The sequence below is a fragment of the Dipodomys spectabilis genome, unplaced genomic scaffold (genome assembly GCF_019054845.1).
Source record: "Dipodomys spectabilis isolate Male_0828 unplaced genomic scaffold, ASM1905484v1 ptg000494l, whole genome shotgun sequence".
NCBI lineage: Eukaryota > Metazoa > Chordata > Mammalia > Rodentia > Heteromyidae > Dipodomys > Dipodomys spectabilis.
Window position 1 is genome coordinate 605,427 of NW_024871171.1, and position 25,248 is coordinate 630,674.

The 25,248-nt window shown below is 54.5% G+C and overlaps 1 protein-coding gene across 1 annotated transcript in view; it reads left to right on the forward strand.

Annotated features, from left to right (window-relative positions):
• Tmem132c (transmembrane protein 132C) overlaps positions 1-25,248 on the forward strand; it is a 107,251-nt gene that overhangs the window by 38,158 nt on the left and 43,845 nt on the right. The window contains exon 3 of the mRNA XM_042669330.1: positions 20,588-20,734. Coding sequence (XP_042525264.1) covers positions 20,588-20,734 — 147 coding nt within the window. The remainder of the gene's footprint in view (positions 1-20,587; positions 20,735-25,248) is intronic.

Consider the following 25,248-nt stretch of genomic DNA (forward strand, 5'->3'; position numbering starts at 1 on the left):
CAGAATGCCCCACACGGCCCTGCCCGGCCGACCTTCTTCCCCATCAAGTGCTGCTGGGTTGGGGGATGGTTCGCGCCAGCAGACCCTACCCAGAGGCTAACTTTGCTTGAGATAAATAATGGCGATGCAGTGTGACGCTCACACCAGTCTGGGTGGGCAAGCAGGACCGTCCTGCAGAGGGAAGGGGAGTGCGCGTTCCTTCCTTAGGGAATAGTCCTTGTGACCGGGTGCCGCCGCGTTCAGGGTTCCTTCCGTGGAGAGCTTCTCTCATGGGCAAAGGCCCTTCTGAGCCACTCTGCCAGGTGCTTACGAAGGTTCGGACCCCATGATGGCTTGGTGATCGATACAGCCCTCTGGACTGTCATTTTTTTGTCACTCAGACATTCCAGACCTGCGGCAGGACCAGCGAAGATAGTCCGGGTTAAGGGGCCACCTCGTGTGAAGGGCATCTGGTGGTCCAAGGGCTGCCTGGCCTCGCGTGAACGGCAGCTGGTGGTCTAAGGGCTGCCTGGCCTCGCGTGAACGGCAGCTGGTGGTCCAAGGGCTGCCTAGCCTCGGGAACCGCAGCGGAGTTTACACGCTATGCCAGGGTGCGCATCCACGCCCCGCAGAGGGCCGGATAGCGAGCAGATCCCGAGCTGCGGGCCATCTGGCCCCTCACGACACTCGACCCAGAGACTGCGCTGCCGAGACAGACAGAGCTAACACAGCCGATGAGCAGGCGGCGTGCCAGCGCCCACCGAAACTAGAGTTTTGTATCATTTGCACTTGTCACAAAATATTTTCCCTTTTCTGTTTTTGTTTTTTTATTTTTCTTCGTCTTTTTCTACCCGTTAAAACTGTTCTTATCTTGCAGGCTGTACCAAAGCAGGTGGCCGGCCAGGTTTGGCTCAGGGGCTGCCGTTTCTCAGCTCCTGCTCTTGGCTACCGCGCTAGGCCCCTATATTTAGACACGGAGGATGGGGTTTGTTTGTACGGTGTTGTTGTAGAGCAGATTTGACTCCGTCTCTCTCTCTCTCTTCTTAGCTTTACAGTGAACATTTTTAAACCCACACAGAAGTCGTGCGAATGGGCCCTGTGTGCCCACGGGAAGGCCCCACGGGGAGGCCTCACGGGAAGGCCCCCACGGGGAGGCTTCACGGGAAGGCCCCGCACGGAGGGCATGCCGGCTTCATGGGGGTTTGGGGTGCTGGCTGCCACCGGGCCCTCGGGTGGAGGAGGACACCTTTGGTGTCTGGAGTTCATTCAGCGCCTTGTAGATCCTTCAGAGTGGAAGGACCGTGGGGGGAACGGGCGGTCTCGCCGTTTTCCCTTGAACTCCTCGGCACAGGGACTTGGAGGGAGCTGCAGGGGCCTCCCCTGGGCTCTGGAGAGACCTGCAGTGGGCGTGGGGGTGGGGACAGGGTCGGTGGGCATTGGAGGTGAGGACAGAGGCGTGCCAGGCTTCCAGACCTGTCACAACCCTGCCATCTGGCCACACCTCCTTTCCAGGTGTCTTCCTGGATCTTTGCACTCACTGCAGTATCTCTACCTGCGGGAGAGGTAACGGCCATTCTGCACCTTGAAAGGGTTATTAAGCAGGAAGGAAAACTGCCACGGGAGAAGTTTCTAGGAGGAGTTTGATTCCATGAAAGACTTTCTGTAGCAGCTAGAGGCGAGCAGAGTCGCGGAGAAAGAGCTTCCTCCTCAAACGAGGAATTTCTGCCAAGTTCAGGCAGAGCCCCCGGGCCACGCACAAGGACACTGCAGAGGCCTCGGGTTTGGGAGAGAGCTTGGACAACCACCACTACTTCTGTCGGAGGGGCTCTGGGCGCTGAGCACAAATCTCCAGGAATTCAGCAATCTCCGCAGACACTTGTGGTTGGCCCTGCTGTGAAGAGGGCTTCAAGAGTCTAGACGGATGTGGTTGAATGCTGGGGAAAGCAGAGGACACACACACACACGTGCATACGCGTGTGCGGACACACACACACACACACACCACCAGAGCCAGCCTCCATCCATCCCAAAGAATCCGTGGGGAAACTCCGCCCAGGATAGGACAAACCCTCTCCTCTCGGCCTTAAGAAGAAGATAGCGAAGAGCTCTGCCTTCCAGACCTTGCTGCTCTCCCTGCCGGCCGGCCGGAGCCTCCGGGACCGGCAAGGCCGCACCCACCCCCTCCATGCAGTGCATTCCGCCGCTCCCCCTTTACACCAGCTGTATATCATGTTTATAGCCAGCGGCGCATCAAGGTTACACCCGCACTGTCAGGTCCAGATAAACAGCCTTACCCCAATGCTTTGAGATTGTTGGTTCACATTTAGGACAGGTGTGGACTCAGGGTGCGCCGGGTTCATTTTTTAAAAATGGGCAATGCATAACTCACGGAGACAGCGTGAAGGGTGGTGGCGAACGCCGCTCCACCCCCAGCTCTGGAGAGCTGCCGGGCCGGCCGGGCAGGAAGGCGTTTGGTGCTCACCCTGATGTTCTGTGGTTTTATCAAAGCCTGGCCAGAAAATCCACGTCCCCTGGCAGCCTCGTGTGACCTGAGAAGAGTGTGGCAGCAGAACACATACACTCCTGTTCCTGAATTCCAAAGACTCAGCGGGGAGTGAGGCGAGATCTGGGCAAAGCTGACATTTCTCAGGTAGAGGGAAGCAATGAAGAGCACACCCGGAACTGGACACTAACGGCGAGAATAAATGGGAAGGAACTGGCCCCACAGGTGCCTACAGGCGAACAAGGACAGGGCCAGCTCTCCACAAATCCCTCCCTTCCCGTCCCTCACTGTCCAGCCCGGCGGCGCCCAGGTTGGCAGGACTGGCTACTTCTGGGAAAAAAAAAAAAAAACTTGTCTCCTTGGCAACGTGCCTTCCCTCTCCATTTCCCACTTGCCTTTGTATCTCCTCGCCGTCTTCTGAAGAAATGATGACAACTAAATTACCCTGTTGAGAGCCACGGCCCCTGGGCTCCCGGGCAGCGCAGGGGAGGCCCTGGCCTCCGTCCTCTCTCCCTGACAAGGAGAGGTGAGCCCAGCCTCTGCCGGGAACTCACCACACCCGCCACAAGTACTGCAGACCCCACGAGTGGACCTTCCATCTCATGGCCGGTGTACAGCCACACGCCAGGAAGGTCAGCTTTTCCCTGAGTGAAATCTAAGACCCCGTGTCAAGGAACTCTGCTTGGCTCTCTGAGATTGTAATTTTCTCTTCTAGTGTAGACACCAGCTAGTTAACCCGGGGGACACCGGAGGAAGGGGTAGATGTAGAATGCCGTTACCGGGCCAGGTCACCAGCAGGGCTGGGAGACGGTGGCATTGTCTGGTCCCTGCCAGGGCTGGTGTCCAGCTGTGGGCAGTATCTGCGCTCACGGTGCCCAGCAAGGCTCGTTGCCTTCTCTTCTCACCCTCTGCCCTTTCCGTCCATTCCCGCAGGTGACATCTGTCCATTTCTTCAACAGCACTGCTCATTCTCAAACACAGACTGCAACCAGAATCTGACGATTCTGAGTGATTTTACACAAGCCATCCAAGAACGCTCATCTGGCTGCGATTTTCATAACTTTATGAGAAAGATAGATCCTTTGTGGGAAAGGATAGGTCTGACTTCCATTCCATTGCCAAAGGGCCTGTGTTTGGCTGGTCTAGAATGTCCTACTCCTAGATCATACAGCCCCCTTTGTTTTGGATGTCTTTCCCTCGACACTGTGTTGAGGTTTGCCTGTAATGTCGCGAACACTAGGGATAATGCCTTTTACCTCCTGAGTGATATTCCTACCATTCACTTCCTTGTTCTGATCTCTCCATATCAGACGACTCCTCTCTGATTGCCTTACGAGTCTATTGGCCTCGTTCTCTAGATCTGCACAACAACCAGGTGTGCCGCCATCTACTACTATTGGATGTATTCGTTGTATTAAAATCAAGCTTTAAGCACAGTTCCTCACCCAGGCCAGCCACACTCCAAGTGCCCGGTGTGGTAGCTGATAGGTGTGCAGCAGCCGGCTTTCCCGGGAAAGGCAGAGACCTGGGAGGGCAGGCACCCTGACCTGGCGGCGATCCTGATTTCAAAGATGCCCGTGCCTCCTGACCAGCTCCCACAGTGCTCCTCACGCTAGCCCATGCCGCAGCCCGCCGCTGCCCGACACAGGCCAGCGGTGACCATACCGGGCGGGGCAGATGCTGGAACATTTCTGTCCTGAGAGCCTATTCTGTATGTGTACTCGGCCTGAATAATTGGCCTTTACCATTTAGCATAACCTTTCAAAGAAATGCCGTGCATAACAATACTATTCACATAAACGTTGGTCTAATTCCAATGCAGCACGGAAATAAACATGTAACTAAAGCAGGATCACGCGTGGAGGAAACTTTGCAGCCTCCAGTACACAGAGGTCTCGTAATGAATATGCATCGGATGAAAAACATCCTGATGTTTCTTAACAACACAGATCTGTAGCCAAACAGCTTCTGCAAATAGGGTTCTCTCCGCTTGGTTCTTCTCCTGTTTCTCTTCATCAACCAGCTCAGGGAAGCTGTGCTCCTTCACACTAGACCCAGTGTTTCCTCTGCAAACAGACAGAGTGAGGCCCTTCAGATTCTCCTTCGTGGTTGCCTCAGGGAGCCCCAACACTCACAAGTCCTTGAAAGAGATGAGGAGCCAGCAGAGCAGGGCCCTCCGAGGGCAGCGGGAAGGGGACGCCGGCTTCCCTCCTCACCTGCCCTCTTCCTCCTTCCCTTTGACTTGTGCCCAGTCCCTCCCTCCCAGGCCCCCGTGCGCACTTGCACACTCACACACATGCACAAGCTCTGGTACACACTGCTGCTGGAGGCCGAGGAGAGGATGTGTGCACGCCGATGTCCACCGCTCAGGAGACGCCTCTGCTCTCCACGCCTCCCCACACCCTCACAGTAACCTAGAGGAGCAGAGAAGGGGAAGAGAGTAGACACTGGCAGGGACACAGTTCTTTCTGTGGACGCGTGGACGTCGCTTGGTTCAGGAGATCCTGGCTCTTCACTGTCATTGCTGGGACACTCTGGCAGGATGGGCTTGCTGATGGGCAGCCAAGATGTCTGAAGGAGGCAGAGGACTGAGGTGAGATTTAAAGTTGCTCCTCTGCAAAGTTGTGTCTAAGAGCAAGCGAAGTCTGTTCCAGGAGCATCTCTGTGCCACTCATGAGCTAGGATGAGCTTTTCTGGCAAGCAAGCAAACGCTGGAAGAGAATGGAAGTGTCCAGTTACCCACGTATGTCACCAGATCTGTGCTGTTTCTGAGTGTGTCAGGAACCCCCAAGAGACTGAGCCAGGAGCTGGCAGGCTAGCCTGCCTGTTTGTATTCCTAGCTATTTCTTCGAAATGCAATTCCAAATGAATTCCAATTAAGAGGACCAGGTTTGCAGCAGCAAGGATCAATGGAGGTTAATGGGGGAGGTAATTTGGAAACGAGACCCTTTCTTACCCTATATCTGAGAAGTCTCACTTCCCTGAACCGAATGTCTGTGAAACAGGCTGGATTTTGAGCCAAGGGTTTAGTGTTGACTCAGAGATAAGCTTCAGTCACGGATGTGACTCCGTATTGTGGGCTGTGTCACTTAATTTAGGAGCCGGCTCAGCTCTCCAGACATCAGAAATATCAGCAGGTATTTTAGAGTCTGCTGTCTGTCCCGCTGTGTCCAGACAACTCCCCGACTCCCGGCCTCCCTTCCATAGTCCTGTCCCGCTCCCCCCCCCCCCCCCCCGGCACCGGTGGCACGGAGGCTGCGTGGGGGGGGGCCTGACACCTGTGGACCTGGCAGTGCAGGCCAGGGATGTGCGTTAGCGACGGGAGTCGGTGGAGCCGTGGGCTGTCACCGGGGAAGACAGGCGGTCCCCACAGACCCCACGTCACGCGCCTTTGTCGCTCTGCAGTTGCTTGCATACCTGTGTGTCCATTCTAATTACGAAGCCTGTCACAGCATCAAAAGCCCGGGTAACGAGGGAGACTATTGCTGATAAACCAGAAGAATGGGATTTAAAAACTGGCTTTGGGCCCTATGCGGCAGTGTTATTCTACAGATGTCCCTCGATTCTGATTTCTGAATCTGATAGTAGTATTTGTCTTTTGTAGCTCGTGAGATCATTTATTCACAGTCATGGTTATCTTTTGGGGGGTGGCTTTTCTATTACTAGGTATTTTATAACATGTAACTCAGGCACTGGAGTTCCAATGGGGGGCGGAGGGGGGGGGGGGTAGTTCAAGAAAAGCTTAATTCCAAGTGACTTGTCCAAAGGAGCAGGTGAAGCCCCTGCCCAGCCTTGTCTGATGCCAGTGCTCAGCGCATCTGCCTTGTGCTGCCTTGTGTGGTGCTGGGGTGGGGGATGTGGGAGCAGAGCAGGCTGGGTCATGGAGCTGCGCACCCTCATCCCCTTCAGCCCAAGCCAGTGGGGGTCACATGACTGAGAACTACAAAGTAGTATTGCACGATATAGGGCAGTGCGGGGGGTGGGGGGGAGCATCCTGAATATGGAAAGTCATCCGGTTCGGGATCACCAGACTTAATTTGGCTAAGATGGGGCCCGCTATCTTAGCGGATTTACAGACTCCGAGTAATTCCTTTCCAAATCCCACTTCTTCCTTGGTAGAAATTATGAATTTGATTCAGAAATTCATGTGAAGGGGCTGAGTGTGTGGCTTGTAGTGGAGTGTTTACCTGACACACAGAAGGCCCTAGTTCAATCTCCAGCACCACATCACATACAGAAAGCCAAAGCAATGTTGACTTGAAAGAAGGAACAAATACGAAGGATGTATACTTGTTGACTCCAAAGATTTCTCCAAAGCTGTAGTAACTTCTCTGAAGAGGAAAGAAAGATGGCCAATAGGCACATGAAGAAATGCTCAACCTCTCTAGCCATAAAAGAAATGCAATCAAAACAACATTGAGATACCACCTCACTCCAGTTAGAATGGCTATAATCAAGAACTCTAATAACAACAGAAGCTGGAGGGGATGTGGCCAGAAGGGAACCTTACTGCATTGCTGGTGGGAGTGTAAACTTGTTCAGCCACTTTGGAAAGCAGTATGGAGGTTCCTCCAAAGACTCCACATAGAACTCCCCTATGACCCAGCAGTCCCACTTTTGGGCATTTACCCAAATGTTTACAAACAAGACCACACTAAAGCTACCAGCACAACTATGTTTATTGCAGCATTATTTACCATAGCTAAGATATGGAACCAACCCAGATGCCCCTCAGTAGATGAATGGATCAAGAAAATGTGGTATATATACACAATGGAATTCTATGCCTCCATCAGAAAGAATGACTTTGCCCCATTTGTTAGGAAATGGAAAGACTTGGAAAAAATTATATTAAGTGAAGTAAGCCAGGCCCAAAGAAACATAGGTCCCATGGTTTCCCTTATTTGCAATAACTAGTATATGTCTGAGACAAGCAGAAAAGGTCAGATAGGTTGATGTTAGGTGAAATGAACCCCAAGATAAGGATTCAAATTTTTTTTTCTTTCATACGATGTTTCTAACATATTTATAAGATGATTTCTTTGTTGCTTTGTATGTCCCTCCCCCACGGTATAACCCCTGTTTTCACTGTATTTGATGTTGGTATAATTTGTGGTAGGGAAGGGAAAAAAACAAATCGTTTAAATAGGGATTACAGATGGACCCATTGCAACAATGAGATGTACAAGTTGTTATGTCGAAAAACGAACTTTACAACTTTGGGGGGACGGGGAGAGGGGAGATGGGAAGGGATGGGAAAGGGAAACAAAGGAGGAGGCAACAATGCTTGTTAGAAATGTAATCATTATCTTGCCCATGTATTTGTAACCCCTCTATACGGTATTTTCACAATAAAAAAATAAGTATTTGTTAAATGTTAAAAAATAAATAAATAAAAGTAAATACAGATACAGATATAGTTACATATATAGAGAAAACTATATATATATATATGTCTAGATATAGATAGATAGATAGATAGATAGATATCTAGAGATCAATGGAATGGAATTGGAATTTCAGAAGTAAACTGCTCAATTCATGGTCAATTGATTTTCAGTGAAGGTAGGTGCAAAAAAAAAAATTCAAAGCAGGCACAATAGTCTTTTCAACCAATAATTTGGGGCTGGTTCCTCTCAGACAAAATAACAACGTGGATCCTGATACTTCATGCTGTTGATAGACATTAACATGCTGTGAAGGTGGAGGAGATAAATCAAAAGCGCTTGGAAGCAAACGTGCTTTGACCCTGGATCGGGCAATAGCCTCTCAGTTAAAGCCTTCGGATTGCAAGCAACACAAGGAAAGCAGATCCATCAGTCTTGGTCTAATTAAAAGCATTGGTGTTTCCAAGAGCCCCATAAACAAAGTAAGATTCAATCTACAGGCTGGGGGAAATATCTACAAGGCATTATCTAGTGAGCATCTCAGGTCAAGAATATCTTAGTGATTACTTTAACGAAATGATAAAAGATGAAGAGCTCCATTTTAAAAGCAAACAAGATATTAGCAGACTTTTCTCCTAAGAAGATACACAAGTGGCTGGTAAGCGTGTGGAAATGTTTTCAACATAACTAGTCCCTGAGGAAAGGGGAATCAAAGGCACAGTGAGAGACCACTTCATAGTCATTAAGATGATTACAATCCAAAGACCAAAAAAAAAAAAAAGATGTCAGCCAGGATGCCCGCGGATGGAACACTTCCCCCTTGACAAAGAGAAGGAAGGTGCACGGCACTCCGGGAAACGATTGGGGCATGGCCTCAAGAAGTAAAGCGTACAGTCATCCTCTTGCCCAGTTATTATTATTACGATGTCGTTATTATTGTCTGTTACTCTATTTCACATTTGAGAGAACTGAAAAATCTATATCCACCAACCAAAACTGCACATGAATGTCTTGACGGTCACATTATCCATAATACCTGAAAAATGGAAACAACCCACATGTCTGTGGACAGACAAATGGACAAACAGCATGAGGTACAGCCACACAGTGGGGCACTGGCCATGAAATGAATGGAGGACCAGCCTGTAACTCTGATCAGCACCAGTAGCGTGCTCCGAGAAGGAAGTCAGTCTGTGTGACACGGATCTTCCTCCCCCTTTCCTTCTCGTTCTCCACTGCCTAAATTCTCCCCTATAGTTTTGTGATTCCGTAATGAAAACCTGTTCCCTCCAGCACAGATAGCTCTGCTGCCATTTGGGACGTTGCACAGACACTAATGTGACACCATCTTTGACATCTCCTAGCACTGAAGTGCTCAGTCGGGGACCCCCATGAACAGTCTGGTTAACAATTCAGGTGCTTAAAAGTAGACTTGTCTTTGGAATGCATTTATCACACCTCCATTACCTTTCTTTCTTTTCCTCCCTCTACCTGGTCTCCTTGTGACTCAAAATGGCAGCCAATAATTCCAATCCATCATCTCCCCTAGTTAAGTGTCACGTGTACTGTTACCCCTAAATTCTGTGCATGGAAGAAGCCATGTATCCTGGATCAAGGCACTCAGATGCCTGCTCTCCTCTTTGTTTTTCTTTTTTTTTAATCTGCTTTCCTCTTGGACACCAAGAGGAGAGCGTTCTTGTAGCAGAGATCTCTGAAAGGCAGAGATCCACTTAAGCCTTTGCTTCAGTGTGGAGCTTATTGCTAAATCTTGGGGAGAAAAATCAGATGACCCAAACACCCATCTGCGTAGACTTTTACAAGGCCCCAAGCTGCTACGTATGGGCGCAACAGGCTGTGTTAAACTTTATAGCAGGTGATAAAAGCAAAAGGAGATGTTCCCAAGGGACCTGGAGTGCAGCCGATGAGGTCTGGGGTTGGTGAGGTCTGGGGTTGGTGAGGTCTGGAGTTGGTGAGGTCTGGGGTTGGTGAGGTCAGCCGATGAGGTCTGGGGTTGGTGAGGTCTGGGGTTGGTGAGGTCAGCCGATGAGGTCTGGGGTTGGTGAGGTCTGGGGTTGGTGAGGTCTGGGGTTGGTGAGGTCTGGGGTTGGTGAGGTCAGCCGATGAGTTCTGGGGTTGGTGAGGTCTGGGGTTGGTGAGGTCTGGAGTTGGTGAGGTCTGGGGTTGGTGAGGTCAGCCGATGAGGTCTGGGGTTGGTGAGGTCTGGGGTTGGTGAGGTCAGCCGATGAGGTCTGGGGTTGGTGAGGTCTGGGGTTGGTGAGGTCTGGGGTTGGTGAGGTCTGGGGTTGGTGAGGTCTGGGGTTGGTGAGGTCTGGGGTTGGTGAGGTCAGCCGATGAGGTCTGGAGTTGGTGAGGTCTGGGGTTGGTGAGGTCTGGGGTTGGTGAGGTCTGGGGTTGGTGAGGTCAGCCGATGAGGTCTGGAGTTGGTGAGGTCTGGGGTTGGTGAGGTCTGGAGTTGGTGAGGTCTGGGGTTGGTGAGGTCTGGGGTTGGTGAGGTCAGCCGATGAGGTCTGGAGTTGGTGAGGTCTGGGGTTGGTGAGGTCTGGGGTTGGTGAGGTCTGGGGTTGGTGAGGTCTGGGGTTGGTGAGGTCTGGGGTTGGTGAGGTCAGCCGATGAGGTCTGGAGTTGGTGAGGTCTGGGGTTGGTGAGGTCTGGAGTTGGTGAGGTCTGGGGTTGGTGAGGTCTGGGGTTGGTGAGGTCAGCCGATGAGGTCTGGGGTTGGTGAGGTCAGCCGATGAGGTCTGGGGTTGGTGAGGTCTGGGGTTGGTGAGGTCTGGAGTTGGTGAGGTCTGGGGTTGGTGAGGTCTGGGGTTGGTGAGGTCAGCCGATGAGGTCTGGGGTTGGTGAGGTCTGGGGTTGGTGAGGTCTGGGGTTGGTGAGGTCTGGGGTTGGTGAGGTCTGGGGTTGGTGAGGTCTGGGCTTGGTGAGGTCTGGGCTTGGTGAGGTCTGGGCTTGGTGAGGTCTGGAGTTGGTGAGGTCTGGGGTTGGTGAGGTCTGGGCTTGGTGAGGTCAGCCGATGAGGTCTGGGGTTGGTGAGGTCTGGGCTTGGTGAGGTCAGCCAATGAGGTCTGGGGTTGGTGAGGTCTGGGGTTGGTGAGGTCTGGAGTTGGTGAGGTCTGGGGTTGGTGAGGTCTGGGCTTGGTGAGGTCAGCCGATGAGGTCTGGGCTTGGTGAGGTCTGGGGTTAGTGAGGTCAGCTGATGAGGTCTGGGGTTGGTGAGGTCTGGGGTTGGTGAGGTCTGGAGTTGGTGAGGTCTGGGGTTGGTGAGGTCTGGGGTTGGTGAGGTCTGGATGGGGATGTGAAGGCAGCAGCCATGTGCCCTGCACTGCGGTAAGGATGCAGGAAGGCAGGCGGCAAAGGCTCCCAAGGGCCCGATATCCACAGGGAGATGCGTGTGTTGGTCTGCTCGGTAGATGTTCTCCGGGTGGTGTGATCAGGTGCACGGGCTAAGCAAGGATGAGCAGAGACAACTCTGCGTGGAAAGAGGAAGCAGCTGTGGAGGGAAGAGTGTGAATCCGGGCCTTCAGTAGGGTCCCTGGGTGGTAGTAGTTCTTTCTTAACTTGGCCAAACGGTGCTTTCCAGGCAGGCAGGAAACTGGCCAGTCAGCCTGGCGATGGTGCACACTGCGGCGTCCTGAGAGCCACGCCATGCCTCAGGGCGGGAACGATTCCCAAAGGAAGAATGTCAGTGGCTGGTGGGCTTGTGGTTTGGACTTGACCTAGCCAAGGTGACAAGAATAACTGTGAATGACTCTTCCCTCTTCAGAATGTATCTTCTTCAGAGCCTGCAGTGGCCCTAATGGGCGACACCCATCCCCACACCCCACAACGATGGGGGGGAGGAGAAGCGTGGCTGCCCCGGGTCTGGCCGGGACGCGCTCACCCTGAATAGAAAACACACATCCGTAGAACTTTCCACCTGCCCTGCTCTCCCAGCTGCTTTGTGTTCTGTCCCACTTAACCAGTCACCGGGCCTTTTAGAAGGCTGTGTCAATCAGAGGCTGGGATAATAGCTCTTCCATTACCCTGAGCATTGTTGAGATAGGAAGGGCAAAGTGTGTCTCATTATTCAGGTTTTCAGAAGTGATGGCGCCTAGCCAAAATGGTAGCATTAGCTCCGGAGCCCTCACCCGGAGGCTCTCCACCTTCAACTAATCACGACTGAAAGGCGGTGAGGACGAGCTGAAGGCCATCGGGGCCTTGACGCGGCCGCTCGCCCACACCAAGAGACGCATCACCTACGCAGGAGGCCATCTTTGGAGGGCTTGACGTACGCTCCTTTAGAGTCAGAAAATCCTCCCACCTTTGGTTCAGAAGAATGAGGAGTTCCGGGGAGAGCAAGGAGCAGAGGCAGAAGGTCCTGATGAGGACCCAGTGCGCTTTGCCGTCGGGGCCGGGGGCTTGCTTGCAGTGGTCCTCCGTGGGTCTGTAGGGTGGGGCTGGCCAGCCTTTCCTCTCAGCTCGGTGCACAGTCGACAGAACTCGCAGCCACGGCCGGCGGCGTGTGTCCTTCCCTGGAATTGCCTCCTCCGAGTCATGAGCCAGGCCGCCACCCCCTCCGTCTCAGAGGCCCGGTGGCTTCCACCGCTCCCCCGAACCCCCGCAGCTGTGCGAGCCAGCCCTGGTTTCCCACCTGCCTCACTGCAACCCCGACTGTGACCCATTGTTACCCCCCATGCGCCTCGGGCGTGGCTGGCTGGCTTGCGCTCACCCCTCCCATGTGATCCCAACCCTCGGGAGCAGCGGGGACAGATTGAGAAGACCCCTCCATGGCTGCTGGCTGGCCCCCTGCCTTGCCGGCGCTCTCCCTGCCCGTGTCTCCTGGCTCGCCTCATCTTTTCCCGGCACCTCAGGTCTTCTGGGGGGGGGAGGCTCCCTGTGGCGTAGAGGACCCCGGTGCAGCCAGCCCGTCTGAGTGGCAGATCAAGACACAGAGAGAAGAGGAGCAGAGACCGAGAGACTCAGGACCCCCTTCAATCCTGTCACGTCCCTGGGGCCTGAAGTTCAAATACAGCCACAGTGGGGTTTAGGGTTAGATATAAAAAATATTGGAGAAAACAATTTAGTCCATAAAGAGAAGGGGGAAGAAAGAGAGTGAGACAGAGAGAGAGAGGGAGGGAGGGGAAGGGAGGGAAAGGAAGAAAGGAAGTAAGAAAAAAGAAGAAGGAAGGAAGGCAGGAAAAGGGGAGGAGACCAGGTGAGAATGCGAGGCAGGCCTCCAGGCGCGTAGGCGGCGTCCCCACTGGCATCTGCAGGCGGCCCACCGCGGTGCCCGGAGCCTGGCGTCTCAGACGTGGGCTCTCAGTGCTCTTCGGCCGCAGCACAGGAAGCAGCGCTGAGCGGCTAGCACTGACCCGGGCTCGCTTGGACAGCTGACTTACCAGGAGCTATCTGGGGAAGATGTGTGTTTTAGGCTGTGGGGTAGGGCCTGGCCATGCCCCATGACCCCACCCTGAGCATGTGACCCAGATGTGACCACCCCACGCTGGCCGTGGTCAGTGCCGATTGCCACGTGCCCACGTGAGGGTAGTACCGAGATAGTCTGAGACCTTGCCGGCAAAGGCTGGCCCTCCGCCTTTCCCCCAGCATTAGGAACTGGGAAACACAGCCTGGCAGAGAAGCGGAGCAGGTGCAGAAGCAGGGCCTTCGTGAAGGCCGCCCGCCCTGGTGACCCCCACTCCTGATTTGCTTCCAATTCCATTACACAGAGTTCACCTGGAGACCTAATTGGACTCGAGACATGTTGGTCCGCAGATGAGAGGAATGTGATAATGAGATTTCAGGATGGAAAGGGACAAGAAACCGAGACCACGAAACGCTTGCCTGGGAATGTGTTCACGGGCGGCTTCTTTTTATAAGACCAAAACCTCCCTGCGGCTTCGTCTTTCAGATGAGATTCCAGAGGACGGGATTTCTCCGGAGGCACTCGCTTTCCGTGGCTTGTCTCGTAGAAAAAGCTCCAGCAGTGTCAGCGAGAAATCTCGGAGGGGAAAGGAAAGAAAAATCGTGTTGTACGACGCCGTAGCTGGGCGAGTCTCTGGGTTTCTGTCTGGGGCTGCCAACTCGAGCAGCAGCCCCAAGTCCGCAGCTCTTGTCAGTGTGTTACGTGTCGGGGAAAGGTGCAGGGGCTGTCTCCCACTCACGTGGTCTTGGAACATGAGCAGCGCTCCCACGGCCATGATCGGAAGGAGAAAGGGCCTCACAACCAAATTTCCAGGTGCTGGTGGTTCACACCTGTAATCCTAGAGCTGTTCAGGAGGCTGAGATTTAGAGGAACTCAGTTCTGCAAGACTCCAAAAGTAGGACTCTAGGTGTGGTTCAAGTGGTAGAACACTAGCTGAGCAAGGAAGCTCAGGGAGCTCAAGGCTCTGAGTTCAAACCTCGGTGCTGGTGAATAAAGGAGGAAGAGGAGAAAGGGGAGGAGGAGGAGGAGGAGGAAGGGGAAAGCTGGATGTCTTGCTTAGTCTTGAGCAGCCCATTGAATGCTAACCTGGAGTGGCTTCTCTGGTTTTCCCGCTGCTGGCGTATGATCACTAGGACTGGGTCTTCACTCACTGGAGAGCGTGGAAAGGCGGGTGTAGGAGTGGCCACGCTTATGCTACAGAAAGATAAGCAATAGTCATCCTTCCTGGTGCTAAGCAACAGCCCACAGCCTGCCGCCTCCTGGAACCCAGGACCTAGAAAGGAGTCCTCCGAGCTCGGGGGGGTGAGGGGGGAAGAGCGCTGGGCGCCGGGGTCGCGAGTGTCCTCCGGGGGTCCCTCTGGTAAAGGACAGCTATCTCCTCATGGCAGTGTTTACTCTCCCCTTGGGACTGGAGAGTCCTTGCTGATGGGTGCTGAAGGCAGCACTCGCTAGAACCTTCCGGGTGAGCAGGCGCGTGGCAGGAAGGGAGCTTCGCACCCTGGTCCTCTTCGCAGATCTGGCCCCGGGCAGGCTGCTCACTGGCTTTGCCAAGACCGTGAGAATTTTCCGTTGGATCTCGGTGACGGGCGTTGCTCGTCTTTTGACCCTGCGTCTTTTTCCTGGGTTAATACCTTCCAAACCCACTCCTAGCGGGCCTCCGGCCTCCATCACACTCCCTTCACACTCCCTGGGTTTCGAGAACTCCAGTAGCCTGTCATCTAGAAGGTTCCGTGTGCGTGTTCTGCAGCCACCGGGACGGCTGGCTTCTGGCGCCTCTGTCCACATCAGAATGGCACAAGGGAGATTGGCCATCTGCAGCGCACTGGCCCCACAGGGTCACCCTGGGCGGGGCCAGGATGCTGAGAAGGAGAGCGGATCCCGGGAGGCGAACGGTGCCGGGCGCGGCCCGACGCCACGGCGCCCAGCATCCTGCGCCTAGCCCTTGGCACGGGCGCGTGTCAGCCCCGTGAGCTCGCTGCGAATCCCCTGCCCCGCCAGGGAGGGCCCCGGACCCGCGGCTCTGCCCTGATGACCCATGTGCATCCCCTCTGCTGCCCCGCAGCCTCACGCTGTGCTCAGCTGGCGAGGGCAGTGCCTTTCGGGCCCTGCTGGGGAGCACGGCCCTCACAGGCGGGCGGCCGGGCCGGGGCCACGTGCGTGCGTGCGTGCGTGCGTTCGTGCGTGCGTGCGCCGGGCTCGCAGGCCGGGATGGGCCTCTGGCACGGGCAACGCAGCCTGCTCCCAGGGCCAGCCCGAGTGGCACCGCCCTGCACTCCGCCAACCCAGGGGTCCCCGCACCACCTCGGGGCAGCTCAGATGCAGCTTGGGATTTTCCTGCCTTCGTTCTTTAAATGCGCTTTTCTTTGCTCTTGGTCTGAGTCCATGGAGCAAGACGAACTTGGATATAGCAGGACGTAGGGCCAGGGCACAGCCAGGTCCCCATCGTGGGGTCTGGCCTTCTAGTGGGACACACGTGCCGTGGGGCTGACGTGCGGTATGGTGGTAAGAGGCCACGAGCAGACACAGACACAGCTCCTGCCTCTCCTTCCCGGAGAGGGAGGGGGAGAGAGGGGAGGGAGAGAGAGGAGAGAGGGAATGAGAGAGGAAGGGAGGGAGAGAGAAGAGAGGGAGGGGGAGAAGGAGAAGGAGAGAGGGAGGGAGAAAGAGGGGGAGGGAGAGAACGGGGGAGGGGAGAGAGGAGGAGCAGACACTCCCTGCAGGGGCTCGGGTCCGCCACAGCGGCAGGCGGGATTTGCCGTGGGCTGCCTCGGCCAGGGCTCTGCTTCCTCACGCGGTCAGAGGGAAGAGGGAGAGCAGCCTCGCCCTGTCTGAGCTGCCCTGACATCGCCAATTACTCCGGGAGATTTTGTTCCCGGACAAGAAGGCAGAGCTAAGTAAGAGAGATGACAGGTGTAAAATGAGATGCAGCCCTGGAGAGATTTCTTTCACCAGAGCGCGGTCTGGGGACGGCGAGGACATTCCCTTTAAATGAACAAACAACTTCCTGGCGCGCCTCCCTCCACGGGGAGCAGCCTGGACACCGCCAGCCCCTTCCCGCTCCCGGCCGGCCGGCCATGCACCAGACGCGGGGCAGGGCAGCCCACCCCCAGCCCACGCAGCCTCCCGCAGGGAGGGGACGTGGTACCGGGGACCCACGCGAACTTCGCCACTCATGCTTTGAGACTCTCGGCCTTTCCAGGCTGGACAAGGACGGGGTGGGGCGGAGTCAGAGACACAGCAGCCTGCCCGGTACACACGGGAGCAAGCCTCCTTCCTGTACACAGTAAGAAAGTGCAGGTTCCCTAACGGGGAAGAAGGCGGCTGAATGCTGCCGTAGGCAACCCTGAAGCCCGGGCTCGGAGAGGTTCATAATAGATTCCAGGGCTGCATGGTTCAAAGCAAATCAAGGCCGCCGCCACAGGGTCACTTAACATTGATGCTCATGAGCACTCCTGATTGCGCTAAGTACCTTCCAAGAGCATCTCGTTTCCTCGACGGAATTCCGTCCCTGTCTGAGCGTGGGCTGAGCCTGTCTCTTCTGACTAATTTAGACTTGAAGCCTGCTGGCTCCCTCCCAGGCCACCCTTCACACACAAGACTTTTCTCCCATCTCTCACTCCAAGCAAATACCTGTGTTTGTCAAACAGATGTGTTTCTTGTAGACAACAGATGGTCAGATTTTGCCTTTTGATCCCACTCGGGGGGTCCTACGAGTTCTGTTGCTTTTGAGTCCATTTCCAGTGAGTAATAAAAGTGAAGGCCTGGTAGCTGTGCCTGACACCTTGTTTCCTGCCTGGTGTCAGATCCTTTCGTGTGTCCTGTGTGTCTCCACTCATCTGTTTGGGTAGATTTTCTCCACTTCTTTTATGTGCTGATCTTCCTCTTCTGCATCCTTTCTGTGTCTTCCCTGGTGCTATTTTTAGTGGTGGTGAACTGCTTTAGTTTTGTTTGCATTGGAATATTTTTATTTGCCTTTTCTGTTACGAATGGTTGCCTCCTGCTTAGCATGTTTTCTGGGTTGGTGGTTAACTTCTTGGTGTTTGAAGTACATCATCCTAAGCCTTCCTGGCTTCTCAGGTGTCCCTTTAAAATCTGCTGTTATTCTGATGGGTTCTCCATTAAAAGTAACAAGTTCTCCGTACTTACTGCTTTCATTATGATATGCCGTGAAGTTTTTTTCTAATCTGGTTCTTCAGGTATTCTGAAAGCCTTTCTTCTTCAAGAATGTGTTTTCCACACCCTTAGATATCACCTTCTGCCCTCATCTGCGCCCATCATTTGTGAGTTGTCTTTTAATGGGATCCTGGCCTTCTGGCAAATTCTTCCATAATTCTTTTCCTTTTTCGTATTTTCTTCTGCTCGTCCTACTTTGTCATCTACATATTTAAGTTCTGAAACTCTGTGTTCCATTCCGTCCACTTGGCTGGAGAGGTTTACCACTTTATTTTCCATCTCTACTCCTTCGGTTTCTGTTGTTGCCGGGATTCTCTGAGGCTTTCTGTCTCTTTGCCGAGATCTCCCATCATACCTTGACTTCTTTATTCATTTACTGTTCATATGTGTCTTCATTGATCTCATTTAACTCTTTAGCTGGATTCTCTTTGAGCTGGTGCAGCTGTTTGTCTTTTCTTGGTATTCATTTAGCTTTTCATCTTGCAATTCTTGTTGAGTTTCTGTAGTTGTTTGCTTGCCTTTGGGTTCATCTAGTTGTTTATAGAGATACGTATAAACACACATACACATTTATATATATAAATTTCTATTTAAATGCATTTGTTCATGTAACTGTATATGTAAACAAAGTTTCCCACGGGTGCACCTGGGCCCCGGAACGTGGAGTGGGAGCTTCGCCAGGGGCAGCTTCGCCTGCCCTGGAAAGGCCTGCACTTGTCTGTACAGCACCTCGGCCCCCTGGGAGATCTCCAGGTCTGGACGGCCCCCTGGGAGATCTCGCGGTCCGGTTGGCCCCCTGGGAGATCTCGCGGTCCGGTTGGCCCCCTGGGAGATCTCGAGGTCCGGACGGCCCCCTGAGAGATCTCGAGGTCCAGACGGCCCCCTGAGAGATCTCGCGGTCCGGTTGGCAGGCTTTGGCTCCACCTTCCAGAAGTCCACCCGGGGTGTGTTCTCTGCAGCAAGGTCTTGGCTCTCACCTCTGAGCCTCAGGGACTGCGTCTAAAGTCAGTCAATGGAGAACCACCCACGCGTCAATGCTGACTGAGATCAGCCCATCGATATTTCCTGAGCCTCTGCGGTGTGCCAGGCCCGAGCTAGGCCTTGGAGATGCTACAGCGAGCCGCTAGAGCGTGGACAGGCACTGCGATGATAGAGTACGTGAAAGTGTGGCGCTGAGGGGCAGACTTACCCTCCCTGCCCCGCAAGGGGGAGGCAGGGCTGCGTCTGAGGCTGCGTGGTGAGGCGTCTCCCGCTGATAGACGGCGCGTCTCCCTCAGTCCTCCCGAGGCGGAAGTGGCTCTCTGGGGCCTGAGCTACACGGGCGCCGGCTCCACGCGTGGGGCTCCATCCTCCTGACTTGCATCCTCCTGACATCCACCGCCTTGCAGCGGTGCCAGCTTTCACGCACCACTTCCTGTGGGAGAGGTTTCACATCAGAATCGAAGGGGGAGGCCAGCACTGAGCTGATCGCTTTCCTCTGATGCCATCTCTGTTCCCGTGGGGGGGGGGAGGGGGCAGATCAGCAGCTTCTCATCAGCTCTGCGACAGGAATTGTGACACTGCGGATAAACGTCAAGTGGGATTCTGAGACGGAGAAGTCAAGGAAGCCCGCACTGTGTGGCCCTCGATAAGGAAGATCCACACAGAGAGGGCGATGAGGCATCAGATGGACTGATGTCGGGAGATGGAAGCGGTCAGGGAAGAGGGTTCCGGCGAGAGGAAGAGGCAGAGCAGAAGTCAGACGCAGGACCCTGCCTCCGAGCCGGGGGGGAGCAACGCTGTGGGAAAGCAGGCCAGCAGAGCCTTGAGTGGACAGGCAGGGTAGAAAGGACCTGGAAGCTGGCCGCGCTAGGACTTGAACCCAGGTGGGCGGTCCCCAAAGCACATCCTCACAAGGCCTCGCCTGGCTTCCCACCACGCTGGGAGAACGGAGTACCAGGAGGGGTGGGAGAGACTCAGAAACCAACTGTGCACCCCAAAATGCTGAGCGTGACAAGGAGAAGGATTTCTGGGGCACAAACATGGCTGGATGGAGCCCTAGCCTGCCCAGAAGTGCACGCTTCCTTCTCCCTCCTAAGTAAAGGTTATTAAGAAGGACTTTCCCAGCCTTGCTGAGGAGAGCAGCGCTGGCAGAGACGCAGGGCTCCTCCAGGGGCAGGTTAGCAGCCGGACACATCAAATATTCATGGGCCAGCTGCACGGCAGCCATCCTCTCCCTGCCCCGTGCCTCCGCGCCCGGCCACGCACCCCACGAAGGCAGCGGGCGCCTGCTCCGAGTTACTTACGGAGCCATTAGGAGCTTGATGGATGGGCTCTTTTGCCCTTTCTGGTGTTTATTATTAATGCATTCTTTTGCACCAAGGGCTCTCGACCAAAGAGGAGTCTGGTTACCTATCAAGTTAGCAAACGTGTGTGTGTGTGTGTGTGTGTGTGTGTGTGTGTGTGTGTGTGTTAAGCAACTGCTTTCACAAGATACAGCCTTGTATATTTGCAAAACTGAATGCCTTTGTGAAAAGGCAGCAGTAGTATAGAGATCACGTCAGGTCTGCTGGGGTGAGGGGGACATAAACGAGCGCCCTGCGCTCCTGGAGCCCTGTGCTTCCTCGCTCAGGCTCCGCGGGGCGTGCGGCCTGATGGAACTCACACCAGAGGAAGCAGGCCATGTGAAGGCCCAACTCTGAATACATCTCATACCCAACTTACAGTGTCGCACCAGTATATTTTCTGACTTTCACCCTGAGAGTATTATTATCATTATCCTTGGTGGAAGTGCTGGGTTCCCTCAAGGAGCGCTGCAGGCTAGTTTTTCTGGATTTTTTGTTGGTGGTGAGTTGAGGCATTGGGATGGCTGGAATCCCAAGCAATGCTGCTCACCCTTCCCTGGGCCCCCATTGGTATGGGGGTGGGGGTAGCGAGGCCCTTCCCTCACCCTTGAACTGGAAAGTTCCGTGATGCCACGTTCTACAACTAGACAGAATGTTCCATGATCCGTGGGCCTGCATCGTCTTCCACCAGCCCCCAGCAGGGTACCCCGTGTACCAGAATGCTCCAGGCAGCGCCCCCGGCCCCTCAGCCGAGGCAGAGTCTAACGCAGGGTTCTCTCTTGCTTGTCTCCACATGCAGAGCCAAGGTAAAGAAGGGGATCAACATCCTGGGCGTGCGGCCCCGCGAGCCGCGGCAGTGGGCTGTGCAGCAGGAGATGGGCAACGGCGGGAAGCACGCCACCACCTCGGTGGCCTGCCAGCGCCTCGGCCCTGGGGCCGGCAACAGGTGAGCACCGGCCGGCGAGAGTCCACTCCCCACCCGCCCCGCCGCGCCAGGTAAGCACTGGCTGGTGTGAGTCCACTCCCCACCGGGCCCGCCGTGCCAGGTAAGCACCAGCCGGCGAGAGTCCACTCCCCACCTGCCCCGCCACGCCAGGTAAGCACCAGCCGGCGAGAGTCCACTCCCCACCCACCGCGCCGTGCCCCGCCGCGGGGGCTCGGCTCAGCCCTGCCTGGCCTGGGTCGGCAGGCCGAGCCGTGAAAGGGAGGCTGGAAATCCAGACATCCATCCACTGGGCCCCATCCTGCAGGATAAGGCAGGACAAGGCAGGGCACCGGTTCCCGTGAGTGTGTGCTCTGTTTAGTCAGCCCTCATTGGTCACGGGAATGCCCTTCCCTGGGGGTTTGCTGCTTTGTCTGAAGATGCTATCTCGGATGCCCAGTTCTGCCCAAGGGGTGAGAACTGTCTCCGAGGGGAGGGACGTAGTATTGGGTGGCGTGCTGAGGGGGAGTGGCTAGCCGAGGGTCTAGACGTCATGGCTTGGGCCTCCACAGACACCAGGGGTTTTCACTTAAAATAGTTGTTTTCTGGTTATAGTGGCAGCACCTATGCATGTTATGGTATTTGTAAAACACAGTTATATGAAGAGAAGGAAAACCGTTTACCATTACTCCAACTCAAGGGTATTCCATGTGAATGTATTCATGCCTTTCTTTCCAGGGTTGCGTCATTCATAGAACTAGACAGACAGACAGATCGGTGCATGAGTGGTATTTCAATACACGGATCCAGTTCACGTATTGGCTTCCTCATATCAAAACTGTGATATTTTTTTAGGGCCTGGTTTTTTCAGTGTGTTTTCTTGAGCAAGCAGTTAGTATTTATGGAAGAAATGTTTAATTCTTGGCCACGTCTTCTAAAATGAAGTGGCAAAGCTGGCTTGTAAGTCAGGGAGTATGTGCACACGCACACACGTAAACACACACACAGAACTCCCGTTTGTCACTATTTCTAAACACCTCTTCAGCCTTGGCAGCCCCTCTCCTCCACACAGATCCTTCGAGGTACAATCAGGGGACACATCTGGCTTGCGAGCAGCTCATGGCTCACAACAGCACCCGCCACCAGCATGAGCCCACAAAGGCCTTTGAGCACATCTGGGGGTGCAGTGGAGTTGGGGTCTGAGCGTTGGAGTCTTCGATGTTGTGAAAACATGGCAGGAAGGAAACATGTGCATGTGCCAGTGTCCCTTGGTGGAAGACAGATCAGAGGCCAAATTAAATCTCCTGAATCAAATTCACATGAAGTCTAATTAACCCACGAGATTAGTGCTGATTACACAAATGAATGTGGACCTGTTAATTAACAGACAGTGAATTTATGTATGTCAATAGTTCTTGGAGTCAGAAACAGAAAGCCGGCCCAGGAGAGGACCATGAGATGAGCTGCAAGTTCTGAACAGTTCCGCAGCTGTGTGTCCTGGGGTGTCCGGGAGCTGCCCTCCGAGCCCGGGGTGTTTGCGCAGGGGGTAGACGTTGCGTGCCGTTTCCCTGCGGCGGTCTGGGAAGATCTTGGCCGTGCTGTGGCTGACTCTAGTGCTGGCTCCCGTGCAGACTGGTTTCTGCTGTAGGTTTGACACAAGCGCGTGTGGGTGGGGTGTGGGGAGGCCTGGGCACACCTTGCCTGGTCTCGGCTTCTGTAACGAATGTCTTAGAAGGGGGACTGCCTTGTCAGAAGAAAAATGTTGGGGCGCAGAACTGACGTCATCCATGGCAGCCAGATCATTCGGGAGCCAGGCCTCCCAGCGGCCGGCCGGCCACACGGAGGTATTCCCGCCGCAGCTCAGGGCTGTGATGGTCAGAGAACTTCAGAAAGCACTGAGGTGCTCCGTGTGTGTGTCTGCCAGACGCTCCTCTCCAGTCTGAGGTGTAATCCGAAGGCGCAGCTGGGAAAGCCCGGCCTGTGCTGGTGAAGCTTTTGATCAGCTGGCAGAGCGCAGCCCTGGCTGGTGCGGTAAAGGCCGAAGCAGCCTGCTGCGTCTCCCTCCAACAGGAGACAGACAGAGGGCAGGTCTAGAAGTCACAGGCTACTGTGCCGCCATATTGCGTGTGACATTACAACTCCTCTACCCATGGCGCCACACACTCTGCCCCCAGCCCGGGCCTCTTCGGTGCCAGAACAGCTGCAGAGTGCCTGCAGGAAGTAATGGCTCAGGACAAAGGACCACATAAAAACAGTGGAGGTGTCTGGGAAGCCTGGCCTTTACCTGCTCTTGGTTCACTCTCGGACCTGACGGAGAACATGTTTCTCCGAGAACGGCAGCTGTCAAGTTCCTCGTGAAGAAGGACTCCAGTCCTGTGATATTAGGGGCTCCCTCACCTTGTTACCCCCAGTTGCTTCCATAAAGCTCCGTCTCTGAGTAGAGTTACCCTGAGCTCCCCACAGGACAGGGAACACAGTTCATCCAGGGCCTGTAACGGAAGGGAGGGAGGAAGGAAGAACAAATGAGGGAGGGAGGGAGGAAAGGAAGGAAAGAGGTAAGGAGGGAGGGAAGGAAAGAAGGAAGGGAGAGAAAGGAAAGGAGGGAGGAAGAAAGGGAGAGAAGGAAGGGAGGGAGGGAGGAGGAAGGAAGGGAGGAGAAAGGGAGAGAGGGAAGGAAAGCAAGAAGAAAGGGAGGGAAGGAGGGAGGGAGGGGGAGAGAACGGGGAGGGAGGGAGGGGAAACCTGTGAAGCTAGCAGGGCCTCTTGCGAGGAAAGGCAAACCCGGAGGCTGCGGGGATACAGGTCGAACCTGGGCCATTCCAGACAGCATCTTTTCTTCTGTGGAGCCAAACTTCCCCCTTAGGCCTTATTATGAAAATAGCACTATGAAAGCTCTTTCGGAAGCTAGCATGGGCTCTTGGAAGCAGAGGCTTCCATGGCCGTAATACTCTGCTTATTTCCTGGGGCGTCCCAGTGTCTGGAGCAGACCTCTGTTTCAGTCCAGCATCGCAGCATGCTTTGTGTTCGTGATCTCGGGGAGTCTGTCTGGCCACCTGAGCTGAGGAGTCAGCAGATGCAGCAGGTAAAGAAAATGATAGAACCCCTCCGAGGAGCGAGCCCCCAGCCCAACATCTCCTCACATGACTGAGAAGCTTGTCTTTTAAAACAGCTTTCAGGTCTATCAATAAATGAGGGGGGAATGCTTACCAGATGCCCCAGCTAAAATGCAGCTGAGTGTCAGTGTCTACCGATTCCTGCAGTCTGAACACGGAGGTGCTAATGTTCATCCAGCTCCCTAGCATTTGCAGACCATGCCCTGTGCTCGTCCTGGTGTTTGGAGAAGCAGATTAGCAGGTGTCGGAGGCACTAACACTCACTTCACACAGAAACGTCCTTTGGCTGCTTTACCGGGTTACCAGGCTTGTTTTCTTCAGTGTCAGCGTCTACCTGCACAGTCATTCTGAGTGGTGAGACTCTGGGAAGTCCCGAGGACCCTGGTTCCACCTCCACTGCCCTTCTACTTTCCTTCTGCCCCACACACGCACACGCGCCCAGCATAGAAGTGGAGGACAGGCCACACTGACGGCCAGGTCTGTAAAGGGCCTCAGTATGGGCAGGGGGGTACCAGGATAGCCTGGACAGCAGGAGGCGTTCCTTTATAATACTCCCAAAGCTCTGGGAGGACCTGAGAGGGATACGCGTTTCATCTTTGTGGTTCAGCAGGGGTGAGACGCTTCCTCTGCCGGGGCATTTGGACATGTATGACGTCATTTGTGGGCTACACAGGCATCAGCTGTGCACAGCAACACAGCAAGCATCCTAGGAGGAGTAACATGTCTGTATGGTCATGTACCACGTGATTTCCCAGGCTGTGCAGGACCCGTGGGCCAGAGGCTCCCCACACCTGTCAGGAAAGCTAGAAACTCTCCCGGGACACCCTACCGAGGCCCTCATGGACTTCAGGACTGGAGTCAGCCTAGGGGGGTGAGGGCCGAGGGCTCGGTGCAGCAGAACCCAAGCAGGGAAGTGTAGGAGAGCTTCGGAACTGAGCGGCAGGTCCCAGGCCCAGCAGCCCGCGGGGGCCAGGTGGAAGACACCTGCTCTCATGCTTTTACAATGCAGAGAGGCCCAGGCTACACTTGCCTGCAGGAGGACAATTTTCCCAGCTTCCAGAGCTTTCTATGCTGCCAGATCTCTGGATGATTGTTTTCTGAGAGGGTTTGAAAATCCACATTGCCACGTGAAATTTCCCAATAAATAGTTGTTTAGATTTTTTTTTTTAAATCGCCGTGCAGATCAAACAAAAGGATTATTGTCCAGGAGAATTGCCCAGCAAAAAGCCAATCTTAAGCAAAAGCAGCCAATTTCTGCCAAAATAAAGCCCGCTCGCCTTCAGAGGCCAATTGCCGGACACTGCCAGGTTTAGCGCCTCTGCAGCGAAAATGTGGTCCTGGACGGATGCTGGCCGCTGCTTCCCCAGCTACAGGCTTACGCACAAGGCCGGCCCCGGAGGGCCTCATGGCTCTAGTTTCCAGCAC